The 18,641-nt window shown below is 41.5% G+C and overlaps 1 protein-coding gene across 1 annotated transcript in view; it reads left to right on the forward strand.

The window, feature by feature from the left end:
• Positions 1–5,228: 5,228 nt before the first annotated feature.
• LOC132122063 (retinoic acid receptor alpha-A) overlaps positions 5,229–18,641 on the forward strand; it is a 74,772-nt gene continuing 61,359 nt past the window's right edge. Inside the window, exon 1 of the mRNA XM_059531934.1 lies at positions 5,229–5,720. Coding sequence (XP_059387917.1) covers positions 5,573–5,720 — 148 coding nt within the window. The 5' untranslated portion in view covers positions 5,229–5,572. The remainder of the gene's footprint in view (positions 5,721–18,641) is intronic.

An 18,641-nucleotide genomic window follows, 5' to 3' on the forward strand; every position in this document is an offset into this window, starting at 1 on the left:
AACAGTCTTAAGTGTTTTAAAAGCATTTGCCCTCAATGTTCATAGATATAAATGAATCTTGATTCTTGTAGTGATGATGGTTAATTAAAACAAATCAAAAGTTATACATGAGACAACTAGTGGACATTTAGAGGTTGATTGTACATAAACGTGTATTATTCTTAAAAGGAACACTTGCGTGTGTGATGGGGATGGGGGTCTTACTGAAACATGTTTTTCATTAACAAAAGGGGCCTCGTCTTAAGACTATGACGGACTGTGGATACGCCTTCACACTTCTTTTCCTGGAAGAGTGCGTATGTGTACCGCAGGTCAGTGCCCTGTTGCTCAGCTGAAAAACATCATCTTTATCACTTCCAGACAAAAACACAACACATCTTCTGCTTCCAGACCATCTATGTGGTGTTTGCGTATGCTCTCAAAACATCTTCATTGGAAAAACTTGTCACTACACTGTAAAAAATGACTGTGATTTTAATGGTAAAAAAATTGTGAAAATGCTACAGTACAAACCTGTTAAATGGTTAACTGTAATTTCCTGTAAACTTAACAGAGATAAAAAGCGTAAACTCGTGTTCCCAGAATTCTCTGCGTTGCATTTTGCAATTTGATATTTTTTCTTTGAAATAACTATGTTTCTTCTTATTTTTTTTCTTATCTGTTATGTTAATTAGGGTTGTATGTTACATATAATGTTGTTAAGTTAATGTTTATTGCATATTTCAGTTTAATGAGTCTCACCATGATGGTATTTAGTGTCTGTGTGAATGACACTGTGCACCTTCTATGTATCTTATTATTTAAAAGCTGCTTGTGATGGGCTTTGTTTCATCACGTGACTTTCTCATCACCACCTGCTTTTGGTGGTTACCAGTTTAATACAAAGGTACAAAACAGGTTTCAGTACTTCAGTAAGTTGGTATAATAATATTATATCATTACCGTTAAATTACGGTATTAAACTGTAAATTTAAGGTAAAACCGTTAAACCTAAAGCGGTGTAGTGTTACCGTATTTTTTACGGTATAATTCTGGCAACCACAGCTGCCGGCTTACAATACAAGGGCATATTATTGAAAAATAAACAAGTATTTATTTTTTTATTTATGTTCTTTTCAAAATACAATGATACAACACTTTTAACATAGTGTATCTTATAGATTTTAATGCTTGCATCTCATAACCAGCTCCATATGTATGATTTTTCTGACATAGTAAACTTGCTCGGGACCTAACCTGGTACACCATTGCAATGCATGTGCAATGCATGTACAAGTCCTGTAAAACACAAGTCACAACACTCAACACTCAATAAAAGAGGTCAAGGCTTTATAAAAGCAAGTTACAATGGAATGTTCGCTTCAGCAAATGTGTTTTTACCTCTTATTTGAGTTTTTAACACTACTAGGTTTATGGTAGGTTTACTGTAGTTAGTACACTATTTTTACAGTTTTAACTGCACACAGAATCTTTACTTGTCACACAATTTCTGAAACCTTACACTTGAATACCAGTACCACACACCAAATCTGCAAAGCCATACACTAATTCACTGCCTTTGATTTAATTATCAAATTAATAAAACACTTTTTGCAAAACACAACACAGTTCTCTATGTAACACACACAAATCTAACAGGAATGAATGTTATGGCAAAGGTGCTTGCAAATGTTTGCATTTGAGTTTGAGCATTTGTTTGTGGTATTTTGAATGCAGTGCTTAATTTAGCAAGAGATGTGAGGCATTTTGCATATGCAATTCTTGGATTTGTGTTGCAATACATACAGCAACATACATAAAATATTGACACACAACACTTGAAATGACACTATACAGACATGTAAATGTGTTGTTACTTGTATTCAGTAAAGCGCTCTAGCTTATAATTTTATATCTAGTGGATGATAAAACCGGGAAAAATTCCAGGAACACGCTAGTCACATTTTTCAGAAAATATAATAATATATTAGAAAAATTGTAAATACAACAACAGTTTCAAATATACGATTTGATGTACATTTATAGTGAATTTAAACTGTATGGAGTCTGTGTGAGTGTGTGTCTGTCTGAAAGAAACAGATATGGTTTGCTTTTTCTTTATCTCTGTTTGCTTTCTTTCCGCTCTCTCCTCATTTTCACCTCACAGATTTCCTAAGATTTCATGTTAAGCAATATTTTCCGTTCAGCCAGCTGTGTCAATAGCCACGCCAACAGAGCATGTTTTAACACACACACATACATCACATACACTCAATAAGGTGGAGTGGTAAATATCGGAGAGCATTTGACACCCTGTACCTTGTCCTGTTAGTGTGCGTGTGTGATTACACTTCCCGCCTCAATCGCAAACATTGACCTTTTCAAATGAGTACAATATGTGATCTGTGTGACAACACAAGACTTCAGGTCAAAAGCTCTCTGTGTCATTCTGTATACAGTGAGACAGGCAGCAGAAATCCGTTTTTGAAAGCCTCATTGACATTTCACTGTTTCAATAAAGAAAGCGCTTGAAAGAATGATGAAGGACACACAGAGAAAAATAAAGACATAATTAGTCAAAGTGACCTACATAGTTGTGTGTGTGTGAGAGAGAGAGAGAGAGAGAGAGAGAGAGAGAGAGAGTGTTTATACCTGCTTAATTATTGTTATTTACTTTTATATATACTGTTGCTGTTCTCACTTCTTGGTTTCATTGTTTATTTGCATTAAAAAAATTATGTTTATGATATTTGTGTTGAATGCATGATAATATTTCACAGTACAATTCAAAGGTCTGAAGTCTGTATTTTTTATGTTTTTGAAAAATAACTTTCCTTTGGTTATCAAGGCTGCATTTGTTTAATCAAAATACAGTAAAATAGTAATATTTCGAAATATCATAAAATAACAGTTTTCTATTTTAATATATCTTAATGGGATTTATTCCTGCCATGGCAAAGATGGCAAAGAAATATGACACTTCAGAAATCATTCTAATATGTTGATTTTGGTGCTTATTATTATTACATTTAATCATTTTTTTATTATTATTATTATTATTATTATTATTATTATCATCATCATCATTAAAAATGGTTGTGCTACTTAACATTTAATCTGAAAAATAAACATAATACATTTTCATCATGGTAAATAGAAAGTTAATAAAATAGAAATCTATTTGAAATGGAAATAATTTATAACAAGACAAATGTCTTTACTGTTACTTTTGATCAATTTAATGCATCTTTACTTAAGTATTGATTATTGCAATTAAAAAGTATTAATTACTAAAGGAATTACATGTATTAATTACTTAAAAATAAATAAATTCTACTGAGCAGTACTACTGATACAGGAGATGGTGATGCTGATGAAAGCTTTTTATCAATATATAATGCGACATTTTGTCCAGAGCTGTTAAATTCAGTCCGGTGTTGCTAAATTCAGTCCAGACCTTCTGTATCTGGTCCTGAGATGCTGAATGTTGTCTAGTGCTGCTGAATTTGGCTCAAAGCCGCTGAATTGCATGCGATACTGATAAATTCAGTCCAGAGCTACTAAATTTAAAATTGCTGAATTCAGTACTATATACCTGAATAAGTTGAATAAGGCTCTCTTTTTGTGTATCAACACCCAGATTGCCTCTAGACCTCTAGTGATCCTGCTGCGATCATTCACACACATCACAGATCATGTCTAGTGTGTTTCTGCAGGTGCATGCGCGCTGGCATTTCACGTAATTAAAGGTTGACCTTTCTAATAGAGGCACAAATGTCAAGGGGTTCTTCTCATCTGACAAGCAGGAGTGCCTAGAGGGCGTTGTCAGTGTGTGTGTGTGTGTGTGTTGAAGATGTTGGGAGAGCATCGAGATTTCACACTGCCCTATATTCGCATTTCCTGTTTTGAAGGCACTTTCAGTTATTATAATGACAAGTGCAAACACACACAAATGCCGGAGTGCAGAAACATGTGCAATCTATATTAAAACACATGACTCATATTTGTTTATTTGATCTTAACTTCATGATATGCTGTGTGTCCAGGATTCTGGCTGAGTGCTAAACATAGCTCGCAGTGTGTTGTGCGTGCACACTGCACAGACTGTGTCCTTGGCTCTGATCTGAAAGGCTTCAGCAGTGCCCAAATGAATGAAATATAAGTTTGCATGCAACTGTGTGTGAAGAACATGTGGCATGTGAGTGGGTTGTTCCCTGTAGACACAATTTGGACACTTTTACAGTCTCAAGGTCTGTCGGTGGTATTTTAATTACATTTCTGGCTTTTGCTGTGTTACATCACTTATATAAACTTACATCAACTCGACATGCGGCCTTATTCAAATAAATATAGCTTAATTATTTCTCATTACAAAATACAGGACCGGACTGATAAATAAATAACATGCATTAGCTTCTTTCAAAACATTTTAATTTAGTGCTTGTTTTCCAAAACTTGAGTTTCCTAATAAGGATTCGTAAGTAGATTAAATAATAAAAATGTAAGACAAAATATGAATAAATAATTAAAATATAAAGATGTAAACGCTTACATTTCTTTACATTTGATGTCAACGTTTATTTCTAGTAACAAAAGTTTTTTTTTTTTTATGGTTTTAGTTTTTCATATACATATATCATAATTAAATTGATGTTTTACATTGAAGGTGTTTGGCTGACAAAAAATTTGGGTACTCCAAATTTAGAATGTACTTACTGATCTCAAATTTTGAATCTTTATGTTTTATGTAATGGCAAGTGTGTGGAGTTGTTTGACTAGTTGTATAGTTGCTTCCTTAACATCACAGCACAGGTTCATGACCTTATTTTTGTGTAATTGTAGAGTAGTTCCCACATAAAAAAGACAGGCCTATAAACATGTTCTCAAATTGATGAAATATCTATGACCACACCTGGCCAACATAAAAAAGAGGAACACATGACTTGGTGTCCTTTGGACATGTGTGTGTGAGGGTAAGATTAGCGTAAGCACTCTTCTGAAATGATGTGGTGTTCTGGAGAGAAATGATCTTTCTTATGGTGTCTGCAACACCTGATGCAAAACTCAGTGCTCTGACGGCATCACACACATCGAATATAATTTATTTGAATTGCAGGAGGGGTGTTTAATTTGGGTGTTTATTAGGTCCTTTGTTTATTTTTTCAGGATACCGTTAAGGGATAAAAAAGTGAACCACAACCTTACTTTGTACAAAAGCATTCCATATTTTACTTGCAATTAATCTCACTCTCTCTTTGTCAACCTGTAGGAGATCTAACAGAAGAGGAAAGTGGAGCACATCACAAATAATGACTCTTGGATTCATTAAACGGAATCAAATCATTTTGGAAATAAACTCAATAGGCCTGTGTGACATGGGAAACAACCCCTAAAGAAAACCCCCTGGCAACAAAAGAGAGTCACTCCTCCATTGATCTGTCTAGAGACACCGTTTTCTACCAGTGTCACTGGGAATAAGCACATCCACTCTCTCTTCTGAACGCTCTTATGGGTCAATAATCTCCAGAAAGCATCAATTTGAACATCATTTTGGATTCTTCTGTGTGATTGTGGGCGAACTCTAGTGGTAGCCATGTCTGGTAAGGGCAACCCCAGCCCACACCTGAATGGCTTCCCAATGGCCCACTATTCCTATTTCTTTCCACACATGCTGGGGGGGCTTTCTCCAACCTCTCTGCCCACCCTACCCCTCAGTGGATACAACACACCTTCACCAGCCAGTAAGTATGACATCAATCCCTGCTCAATGAATCGTGATTGATTGATTGATTGATTGATTTTAATGTGTTGGGATTACATTTTGTATTGAGAGTTTAGATTAAGACATTCTTTTGTTGAGTGCATCACAATTAGTTTTTACATGACATTTCTTTTTATTTGTAGTATATATCCTAAACTTTCAAATGTTCGCAGTACATTTTAGCATTAATGTAGTACTCTGTCTGGAGTCTGAGTCCATATTTTCAAGGTCTTGGATTTATCATGGACTTTTTGGCATTTGGACTTGACCCTGGACTGTTATCTGTGATGGTTTGCATGTCTCTAGACTTAAGCACAGTGTGTGTGCACTGCAGAGGTTTGCATGACATTGACATGAAATGGGGATTTATTAACCATCCTGATCCATTCATTATTGATTTTCATTATTTTTTTTAATTATGAAGAGGTCTCATCTACTTCTAGCTTTCTATATGCTTTTAAATATAAAGGTTCTGTATTGTCATCTGTGGTTCCTTGAAGAACTCTTAACATCCATGGAAACTTTTAATTGCACAAAAGTCTCTTTATATGGTTGAAAAGGGTTCTTTACAATATTCTTCATACTAAGAAAAGATGGTTCTTTGGAAGATTCATTGGTAACCTAAATGGTTATTCAGTGTGAGGGCTGGCCAATCCTGATCATGAAGATCTAAATTCCTGCAAGGTTAAGCACCATTCTCTTAAAATGTGACACCAATGCCATAGAAGAAACATTTTTGGTTCCACTTTCAGTGAGCAATTCTTAAAAGAACCATTCTTTTTATGTGGTCTCAGTCTGATCCAAACAAACTCTTGAAAACAGGCCAAAGACATCTAAATGCACCAAGAACATTATTAATGAATATTCAGTTCTTTACAGAACCATTGATGCCAGTAGAGAACCTTTATTGTTGAGAGTGTAAGCCTGATAAAACACAATTCAACCAGCTCATTCAGATCTTCAGGAGCACTTAATAATTAAAGACACGAATGTTGGAAAAGGGTTGTAACTGATCTCTGCAAGAAGGTAGATCTCCAGGAGTGTAACTTCTGGATTCTGCTGCTTTCAGTTGTTTGTTTGAAATGAACACTTTGGGTTTGCCTGAATATCTTGAGTCATGATTTGCAGGTAATGCTTCTTGTCAATGTATACTCATTGTAACTCTGCCGAAACCTCGAAAGACTATGGGTTAGCTGCATGGCGCCTGACTCCAGTTAGCTTTCTGAGACATCATTATCCTAAGGATTCACATTTTTTCACCCTGCACTGTGAACGTTTACAGAGATTATGTACTAACAAACAAGTACAGTGCTGCATGCTGCCGCTGTGATCCAGACTCAGGCTGCTTTGAATGTTTGTGATGGTTAATTGAAAACTACAGGGTCAGAACTCGAGCTAGAATGATTTGAATGACGTGACTTATTGAACTTCTGGACGATGAATCTCGTATTGGCGGCTCTTCAGAAGAAACAGAAGTGCGATACGAATCACTTCCTCTTTGAGGCAAAAGAGTGTGTATATGAGGCTTTCATGGCAAATGATGTTATGTGCAGTGTTTACCAAGTGAGGTGCTTCCTTCCCTTTCACAGAACAAACATTTCCTGCCTGTAAACAGCAGTTGGAGTGCAGGACACAAGCTCTTCCTGTGTGCACTGCTTTGTCTTTCACACATACGTTCACTCTCACTGTTATATCACTGTTTTTAACCTATTATTAACCATTACACTAATACATTTTTTATATATATCTATTTATATTTTTGGTTGAACTGCACATTTAATGAACTGTGCTAGTTTTATATCTCTTCTATCACTCCACTGTATCTTTTTTCACACCTACATTATAGCACAGTAAGTATATTTAACTACTATGTACTAACATTTACATACACATCTCTAATTAATTACAGTATAATTACACTGCTGACCTAAACCCAACCTTAAACCTTACCATAAAACCAGAAAACTATTATAATATTATCATAATTATTATTATTTGATGTAATTACATAGTAATTAAAATACATTTTATTTATTGGGGAAGTCGTGGCCTAGTGGTTAGAGAGTTTGACTTCTAACCCTAGGGTTGTGGGTTTGAGTCTCGGGCTGGCAATACCATGACTTAGGTGCCCTTGAGCAAGGCACTAAACCGCTCCCTGGGCGCCACAGCATAAATGGCTGCCCACTGCTCCGGGTGTGTGTTCACAGTGTGTGTGTGTGTGTGTGTGTGTTCATTGCTGTGTGTGTGCACTTTGGATGGGTTAAATGCAGAGCACGAATTCTGAGTAAGGGTCACCATACTTGGCTGTATGTCACGTCACTTCAGTTTTAAACATTTTAATTTTTTTTATTCATGTTGTATTTTGTACTTTTTCCTGCCTTGTTACACTTGTATTGTTCCCAGTCAAAAATGTCATGCCACAAAAATTACCATCTTTTATCTTGTACCAACTATTGGTTAAATATTTATTTTATTTTATTTTATTTTATTAAATTTTATTTTTCATTAGCACAGGTGTTGTATTTCTTTTTGGAACTGACTGATCAGAGGCCACACTGATCAATCATTGACATTGATTGAGCTTATGCAACTCAGTTTGAGCGAACAGTGCCAAAATTATCGCCAGTTTTATCACTCAAAAACTGAAAACACAAGCATAGATCATTGAGGCCTACAATCCCTTCCAAAATACAAGTTGACAAAAAGACAGAATTCAAGATTTAGTCATAATATACGTAGCATAATGAGAGATTTACAATACATTTTTTTTAAAAGGATGGTTATTTTTGACTGGGAACACCAAATTAGATCAATGGTTTTCAGCACAACACAAGCGATAAATGCAGTTTAACTATTAAAGCTTGTTTAGTTTTAAAGTAGCTCAACATTTTCATGTTGTAATATAAAACTGTTGCAAAAGTGTGTGTTATTTGCTCTTTTTGGTTGGAATGTTCTATGTGTCAATACTGGTGTGGCAAGGTGGATGTGGTGAAAGTGGTCACCTTAAGGTATGTTTGTGTTAGTGGAGCAGGTGGTTTTGCTCGGTCTTGGTGGTCCCTGTTGAGAGGGGGTCCATGTGGGTGGTTGAAACCAGACTAAACGTGAAAAGGAACTCTAACACACAGTCACGATAGTTTACTAATATTGAAAAACTCATAGCTGTCACAGCAGCTCCAGTGTGCTTTGCGTTTTTGTTTTGTTGTTCTATTTATTCTTAGAAGCAGACTGTTTTTGCATTGTGTAAATTTTTTTTAAAATGGATCTGAATTTTTGAATTTGACAGATTTAGTATGGTATGTGGGGAATTGTGTTTAACAGCTGCTGGGTGTGTGTTGTGCAGAAGTGCAGAAGCATCGAGAAACGGATAGCTGTTTTTTTTTGTGCTGTTTTTATGTACGGCATATGGTATAACTTGAGACACGTTGCTGCATATTCACATTACTCATATTTCACTCTATATTTCATTTCATCCATGTACATATTCATCTGTGAGCACTGCATAAAGAGTGTCAGGTTTGCGAGACCCTGGCCCGTGTCCAAGATTTACTGAACAACATTGCATGTGTAGGATGTGGTGGTCTTCTTTAATGAGATGCCGAAATACTTTACCCTCTCTGGACATTTTAAATGTTTTTATATTTTTTCAAATTCATGTCCTAGTTCCATATGACGTTTACATATTTTCTGGATTACAGGCATGTGGATCAGAAGATAAAGCAACTACCAATTATATGTAGGCTATTTATCTATTTGTGCTTCAGATTATTTTCTTCTGTAAATCTGTGACTGCTCACCCATTTCACACAAGTGTACGTCAGTGTACTTTGCATTGGAAAGAAGATCCTGATCAGTTTATTTTTTTGTGTTTGATTTGGATCAGTGTTAATATTATTCAGGTAATTTACTGTGTGTTACCTAACTACTTTATAGTGCAACCATTAACTCAACTATATTAACAGTTTTATGATGTTATAAAGAGGTCTGCTTAAATAACAGGTCAGGGTCAGGTCTTTCTCTCGCCTAATACATTAACAACCACAGAGGGCGTTAACTAACTTGAAATGTATTTTAAACACCATTTTTTATGTTATTTAGTCCTTGTGTGAGTATCTAGTTTTTTAGTGTTAGTAATTTAATAGTAAACATTCAGTTAAATACCAATGTTTATCCCTATGCTTTTAGCCACATCAATTAGCATGTGTTAGTATTTGTATTATAAATTATATTCAAGCCAAAATATGTGTTTTATAAATTATAAATGATATATAATAGTTCCGATTTTTACATTTATGCTTTACTCATTATACGTATTGCTAAAGTAATATTTTAAATATTTTTTTTTCTTGAATATTTAAATGCTCAGTTGCTCATAAAATTGACTGAAATCATTTTTTAAAGTATGCATTTCACAGTTTATCAAAATCTTCTTTTTGTCCATCTTACCAAGTTAACAAGCCACGTTTTTCAAATTTATGACCAATGAAATCCATTTAAGCGTCAAAAATAACTGGTCTAAACTATAGTAATTTGTCCTGGTGAATAGACCTCAGTCACCACCACACAGAGCTTTTGACCCAAAGCAATATTACTCAATTATAAACATAGCTGAAGATGAACAATGTTGACAGTGTCTGTCCACAAAAATACCCAAATGCAAATGCATTGGAATGCAGCACTGAACGAGTATTTATTTATTTATTTTATTTTTTTATTTTAACATCTAGTATGTTCTAATATTGCCAATAACAATTACTTTTTAATTTGAATAGTTAAGTGCAATTTATGTGGAATCTTTATTGTAATTTAGCATTTTTGGTTAGATACAGTGTAGATACTGACATAATGATCATACTTAGAAATAAAAAATTAAGATTTACTTTCAAACATTTCATAAGACCCTGTGATGTAAACCAAACATTTGCAGCTTGTAGCCATGGAGACTGATATTGTTGATAATAGTATAGTTCTACTATATCAATGCAAAAAAGCTTATGGAAATGATTGGCTTCATTTTATAGAAATAAAAGCTAATCAGAAATCTCTTCAAGATAAGAACTGCAGTTTATTTTCCCTGATGTGTTTATCTTGCAAGCTGACAGTAGCCACACACACACACACACACACACACACACACACACACACACACGCTGATCCTTCTATACTGGCCTTTCCTCCAATGATTATGCAAATTGTCCTATGCTCTCCCTCCTGTCCTGTCTGTGAAAGAATGAGCTGTCTTTCTGTAATCCTAGATGATTCCATTCAGTGGTGAATCATTCTTCCTCTTTCTCTATCTCTCTCTCTCACACACACACACACACACACACACACACACATTCTCACACACAGACACAGGCCTTATGGGGATTTAGCTGTAAATATAGCATAAATACGCTATCAGAAACTTCAGTGTACTGGCATTAAATACAGCCATACTGAAGCTACAGCAGAAAATATAAGTGCTGATTTGGTCTATTTGGGATGTAGTACAATGTCCATTTTTTATATTGCCTCTCTGCTACTGCAGCAGATTTTTCAGAATCTGACAATTTTATCTGCAAACCTATATTGACCCCTAACTGCCCCCCAAAAAAATCCCCTTAAAATCACTCGCTGAACTCACATTTCAATAGCATCTTCAATCAGAAAATGTTCAGGTTGGTCCAGCCAGTGCGCATGTGCAATGTAGGCTAGACTACGTTTCACATAAAGAGTTTCGTGTAAAGACCAAGCAGCACAGAGCGGCGATTTGTACTTTTGTTTGAATGGTGGTGATTTACTTTACTAGCGACTATATATTTGGTGTTAATAATACCCGTGGTCAAAACTGATGTGTAGGTTTGTTTGGATCACCGTCCTTCTTAAAGTTTTTCTGTAAATTTGTCTTCAGAGTGAGTCATTTCATCGTCTTTTCTGCGCAGTTGTAGGCCACTCCTCATTGGTGAAGATCAGGTGAGCTTGACTTTACAGACCTAAAGGTGAACGATCACTCCGAGGCTCTCATAAACCTGTAGAGCTGTCTCTCTCTCCTCTCATCCATCATTTGACCCTTCCCTTCAGAGACAGGCAGTGAGATGTGGGACGAGTGAGAGACGAGAGCTCCGAGGCACTCTAAATCTCCAGCCCCCTTCACTGAAGAATCAACCGCCAGAGGAAGGAATTTTCTCTGTCAGTCTGCTCTCCCTTTCCATTCATTTTTTGTCCACACCTTCCTCAGGAGTGAGGGTGTCCTGCAAAAATGAGAGAAAGAATAAGAGATGGAAACTTTCAGAAAGGGGCCAAAGCAAATAGTCCGAGTGTGGAATGCTGGGAAAACTGATGTTTGCACAGGTCTGACTCAAATTCTCCAGTCTGACTTACTAACAACAGTCAGACGAAACAAAGGATTTGGTAGTGACATTTGCTGTATAGTTCATTCAGCTCGGATTACATGTGTCCTTATGTTCCAAAATGTGTTATTTATAATGCGTTTTCAGCATTGCCACAAATGCGCACACGTAATTTGCAGACATTAGCATAAAGTCTTTCACTTCAGGTCAATTATTGTCATGGTGGAACAACAAAATGAAGACAATTTTGCTGAACAAGTTAGTCATAGTTAAATTGTCAACCTTACTAACCTTACATATAACTGCACTTTAGAATGGAACTGTGCGCTAGCATTCTTGTTTGTGTTTGCATACTAGTGTGAAATATGTTTCTGGCCTAACACTGGCTGTCTGTCCTCTTAACATTTGTAAAACATCTGTTGTGTATCTGCAAAAGTCATGTGCAGTCTTTGTTAGTTTAAGCCCTTGAAACAAACTTTGCAAAAAACGTATTGTTCTTGTGCTTATTTGATAAGATCGGGAAAATGATTGTATCTTGATACTGTTTTAAATATTGCAGATAACAAAGTTAGTACAGCATACTTAAAGCTATAAGAGAGTTTGATAGTACATGCCAAAATGGTCATGGTTTTTGGTTAGCTATTTTCGTTTGACATCTGTTGAACCCTTTTGCTAAGGGAATTTTGGGTTCTAAATAAAGGGTATCTTCAAAGCTTTATGTTTACATGTCGTGTATGTTTATTTAATCTGATTTTATGATATATGTATATGTGGTATATGATCTAGCTCTAGGGCAGTAAATTAAATAGATATTCTGTAGTTTACCCAAAATAAAATGAATCACCCTTGGCCTATTCACCAGACGTTCTGGTACATTTTATACACTTAAGCCCAAAGTATACTTCGATTATTATGTGTACACTGAATACAGTGTGCGTAAATTTGCCTTGGCCTATGTTTATACTTCAGTATTGCTAGACAGTTGTCAGCATAATCGTACTCGGTTACTAAACGTAACCTCGGTTCTCTCTAGAAGAGCGAACGAGTACTGTCTCTTTTCACGAAATACTGAAGCAAAAAATTATCCTTAATTTTGTATTTTTGTAAAGCGCATTTGCAGCAGTACACAGCCTTAGGCGAGACGGCTCGTTCGCTCATTGGCTTGTTCTGCGGCAACTGCACAGCCTATCGAGCGTAGGCTGATGCAACATCAGACCAATAAGGGCGCTTCGCGCCCTTCTTGCCACTTCCCGCCGAAACGGGTGTGGCCCAACCTATAAAAGGAGCTCGAAAAGGCTGACTCACCTGATTTATTTCATCGCCGAAGCGAACCAGAGTGAATCGTGCGCACGGCAGAGAACGCAGTACTCGTTCGCTCGTCTAGAGAGAACCGAGGTTACGTTTAGTAACCGAGTACGTTCTCTTACGAGAGCTCTCTCGTACTGCGTCTTAGCTAAGACGCTACGGGAACCCAATGTAAAACGCCGTGCGCGCAGGGATCACACACCAATAAACCTGAAGCAACGTCCAGGATTTACAGTGCACAGTCACCTGAGGGAGTCACAGAGAGTCCAGGACAGAAAAGGGAAAAAGCCCTCCGTCCTATATCTAGCAGCATCCGTAGATGCGGCAATATGACATCACACAGCCGAGGCAAGGCCTGACCAATGTGGCAATGCGGGTCTTACGCAATACTGCCCATATAACAGTCAGCAGCGCATAGCGCTCGTGAACTCAGAATTCCCCTCAGGGCCCTGATTCAACTATACCGACAACAGCCTTGCTTGCAAGGCGGGGACCTCCAGGTTATAGAACCTGATAAATGTAGACGGCGAGGCCCAACCTGCCGCCATACATATATCCTGCAAAGAGATCCCAGTAGACCACGCCCACAACGAGGCGACGCCTCTTGTGGAGTGTGCTCTGACGCCCAACGGGCACTGAAGGCCCCTGGAAGCATAAGCTAACGCTATGGCGTCAACTATCCCTCTGGATAGAGTCTGTCTCAAAACAGCCATTCCCTTGGAACGTCCACCGAACGAGACAAACAGCTGCTCCGTCTGCCGAAAGGCAGCAGAGCGAGACACATAAGCTCTTAAAACCCTGACAGGGCAAAGAAGACTCGAGTCTCCATCCTCCCCTGACACCGGCAGGGCAGACAGGGAAATAACCTGAGCCCGAAACGGTGTGTTGAGGGATTTCGGCACATAACCGTGCCTAGGTTTGAGTATGACCCTTGAGTCATTGGGCCCAAACTCCAAGCACGACTGGCTCACCGAGAGCGCGTGCAAATCACCCACACGCTTCACAGAAGCGAGAGCCAACAAGAATACTGTCTTGAACGACAGATGCTGAAGGCTAACCGATTGGATAGGCTCAAAAGGGGGACCCTTCATGGCCTCCAAAAACCGCCGCGAGGTCCCACATAGGGACTGACGGAGGTCTGGGAGGATTCAGCCTCCTAGCTCCTCTGAGGAACCGGATGACTAAATCGTTCCTTCCTATTGATTGACCGGACGCCGTTTCAGAAAAACGCCGCGATGGCCGCCACATAAAACTTTGAGCGTGGATGGGGCTCTGCCCTTATCCAACAGCTCCTGTAGGAAGGGGAGGACCTCCGTCACCTCACAACTAAGGGGTGAATAACCTCGAGCTGTGCACCAGCTGGAGAACACCGACCACTTCGAGGCATACAGACGTCGTGTCGACGGAGCTCTAGTCTGAGTGATGGTATTTAGCACTCCCACTGCGAGATCAGCGGGTAACCGTTGAGCGCCCACACATGGAGGGACCACAACTCCGGTTGAGGGTGCCAAATCGAGCCCCTGGCCTGCGAGAGGAGGTCCCTCCTCAACGGTACCGGCCACGGGGCGACATCTGCTAACTGCATCAAATCTGGGAACCATGGTTGGTTCTTCCAAAGAGGTGCCACAAGCAGTATTGAACATCTCGTTTCTCTCACCCGTTCTATCACCTGTGGAAGGAGGGAGACGGGAGGGAACTCATAAAGCGGGCAGCACGGCCATCTCCGTGACAGCGCGCTTTCGTTCTTGGAAAAGAACGCGGGGCAGTGAGTGTTTTCGTGGGACGCAAAGAGGTCCACCTCTGCCATGCCAAATCTCTCCCACAACAGCCAGACTGTTTGCGGGTGTAGAGACCATTTGCCCGTAGGAACATTGCCTCTGGACAGCCTGTCTGGACCCAGATTCTGCAGTCCAGGCACATGCACTGCTCTCAGCGAGCGCACGTTGCGCTGAGCCCAAACCAGGAGGCGTTCCGTCAGCCTGCACAGGTTTCGGGACCCGAGACCGCCCTGGCGATTTATGTAGGACACCACGGACATGTTGTCCTCACGGACTACGAGGTGGTGATCCTTGATATGGGGACAAAAGCGCGTCAGCGCGTTCTCCACTGCCAGCGTTTCCAGGCAGTTGATATGATGGAGCTTTTCCCGTTCTGACCATAGGCCAAAGGACGGTCTGCCTTCGAGCAGCGCTCCCCATCCCGAAGTGGAGGCGTCTGTCGACACCATTTTCACACTCGGGGAAGTCCCCAGGCTTACACCTGATCGGTACCAGCCGTTCGCTGTCCAAGGTGCTAGAGCCGCAACACAGCTCTGATCGACCTTGAAATGCAGCCGGCCAGACGCCCACGCTCTGCGCGGCACCCGAGCCTTCAGCCAGAACTGCAGGGGGCGCATACGGAGCAGGCCCAGCCGCAGAACCGGAGACGCTGAGGCCATGAGACCCAGCATCTTTTGACAGTGTTTGAGCGACACGGTCGCGCCGCAGCGGAAAGAACTCGCTGCGTGCTGACGCCGTCATGGAACACGAGTTCAGAACTATACCCAGAAACAGGATTGTCTGACTGGGGTTCAGCGAACTCTTCGCCCAATTGACACTGAGGCCGAGCTTCTCGAGGTGATCGGGTAAAACGGACCTGTGGTCCACGAGCTCCGCTCGTGATCGGGCCAGAACCAGCCAGTCGTCCAAATAATTCAGCACTCGTATGCCTCTGAGTCTGAGAGGAGCGAGCGCTACATCCATGCACCTCGTAAACGTACGAGGAGCCACGGAGGACTGTAAACTGGTATCTCTGGCCCTCGAAGGCGAATCTCAAATATCGCCTGTGGTTTGACCCTATCTTTATTTGAAAATACGCGTCTCTCAGATCTATTGACATGAACCAGTCCCCTCTGCGAATCTGCGCGAGGAGTTTCCTGGTCGTAAGCATTTTGAAACAGCGTGTTTTATCAATGCCTTGTTCAGCTGTCTTAGATCCAGTATGCGTCTGAGACCCCCGTCTCTCTTGGGCACCAGAAAGTATTTGCTGTACAGCCCCCCCCCTCGCTTTGAGCTTGAGACACAGGCTCTACAGCCCCTTTGCTCAACAGTTTTGATATTTCGGCCCGAAGTATGTGTGCTACCTCTGTTTTGACCGTAGTTTCGACGCGCGCTGAAAAGCGCGGAGGGTGTCAGAAAAAACTGTAGCGAGTAGCCTCTCTTTATAATGCCTAGCACCCAATCCGAAACCCCTGGAAGCGCTGACCATGCATCTGCATGAATGGCTAAGGGCTGGATGCGAAGCGCGCTCTGTTGACCGGGCAACGGCGGCGCTCGGGTGTGCTGCGCATTTGAGGCGGGGAGCGCGCTGATCACAGCGGGCAGATCACTCCTCCTCGACCCCGTCCCGGTGCTTAACTGACTGGGGGAAGGCTGAGCAGGTCCCGTGGGACTCGATATGTCTGCGAGTAACAGTGGGCTGCATATGTGCACATTTACCACTTTCAACTCGCTGTCTGCCTGTGCAGAGCGTACGTGCACGGGCCTCGTTTTTACAGAAGCCACGCGCCGTATGTGACATAGTGTATGTGGGCACTGGGGAGTGGGCACGTTTACTATGCGGCGCGCTTGACCGATCTGTGTCGATCTTACGTGTACGAGCCCTGTGTGCAGGGCTGTGCTTACATGTGGAGATGGGCACTGAGGAGTGGGCATCGTCACTGCATTTATAGCACCATCGGCCGTGGCCGGACAAGCGTGCACGGGTTTTGTTTTTTACAGAATCCACATGACGCGTGTGACATAGTAATTGTGGGCACTGAGGGGTGGGCACGCTTACTATGCAGTGTGCGCGATCGACTTGAGTCGCTTTTATGGGTGCAGGCCCTGTGTGCAGGGCTGTGCTTACATGTGGAGATGGGCACTGAGCAGTGGGCATCGTCACTACATTTATAGCACCATCGGTCGTGGCCGGACGAACGTGCACGGGTTTCGTTTTTACAGAAACCACATGACGCGTGTGACATAGGGATTGTGGGCACTGAGGAGTGGGCACGTCTACTATGTAGTGCGCGTGATCGACTTGAGTCGCTTTTATGGGCGCGAGCCCTGTGTGAAGGGCTGTGCTTATATGTGGAGATGGGCACTGAGCAGTGGGCATCGTCACTACATTTATAGCACCATCGGCCGTGGCCGGGACACCAGAAATTACACCTTTTTCGGGAAATATCTGGGTAGCCATGATAACGGTTTTCGTGTGCAGGCAAGCGGGCAACCGTACAGGCTTGCGCATTGCAAAAAACGCTGAAACAGTCACAATCTCTGGAACTGAAACAGCGGCTCGCTTAGGTGAGAGCCCGCCCACAGCAGAACTCGTACACCGGCGCTTCGATGAAGCAGCCATCGTGTGTAGTGGCGACGCAGCGTCATGCAGCATGCGTAGATGGCTTTCCTAGGATGGCTTCGGGGCTCCCGGCCTCACCGTAATCCTCTGCCGCGGGCCCCGCGGCGCGGGGAGACGGCCGGTAGAGCGAGAACGGGGGTCTCGAGCTGCGTTGCTGAAGCTGTTGTGATAACGGCTTTTGTGTGCAGGCAAGCGGGCAACTGTGCAGGCTTGCGCATTGCAGAAAACGCTGAGACAGTCACAATTCCTGGAACTGAAACAGCGGCGCGCTTGGGTGAGAGCTCGGCCACAGCGGAACTCGTACACCTGCGCTTCGATGAAGCAGCCATCGTTAGTAGTGCCGACGCAGCGTCACACAGCAGGCTTTAGATGGCAACACCGCTTTTGCCGCCGTCCAGCAGAGGGCGGACAAAGGTGCGTCGCTATCGCCTGTTCCACCGGCGGAAGTGAGTGGTAGTTCCTGTTTTTAGCATCATCAGTGTGGAGAATGCTAGTGAGACAGACGAACGAGTTCGTGCTGAATATGGAGCGTTCCAAGCCTTCACCTGAAGACGGTTCCGGAATCCCCTGGAAGCGATGCTTTTACGGCGCCTCAGCGCAGCGGAGAATGCAGGCTCAGAGAAAAAGGCCAGGTGAGTCCTCAGAGTCACCATGGCAACAGCTCGCAGTGGGGGCATCCGCCGTCAGCGAGCGCGAGCGCTGCATGATCTTCACCCAGGCAGGAGACACAGATGACGAACCGGTCTCCCTCGCTGAGTGGGGCTCTGACGAGCCGCAGGAAGGCATCTTAAAAAAGACGCAAGCTCTTTTCGCAGAACAAGCCAATGAGCGAACGAGCCGTCTCGCCTATGGCTATGTACTGCTGCAAATGCGCTTTACAAAAATAC

Source organism: Carassius carassius, chromosome 40, assembly GCF_963082965.1.
Source record: "Carassius carassius chromosome 40, fCarCar2.1, whole genome shotgun sequence".
NCBI lineage: Eukaryota > Metazoa > Chordata > Actinopteri > Cypriniformes > Cyprinidae > Carassius > Carassius carassius.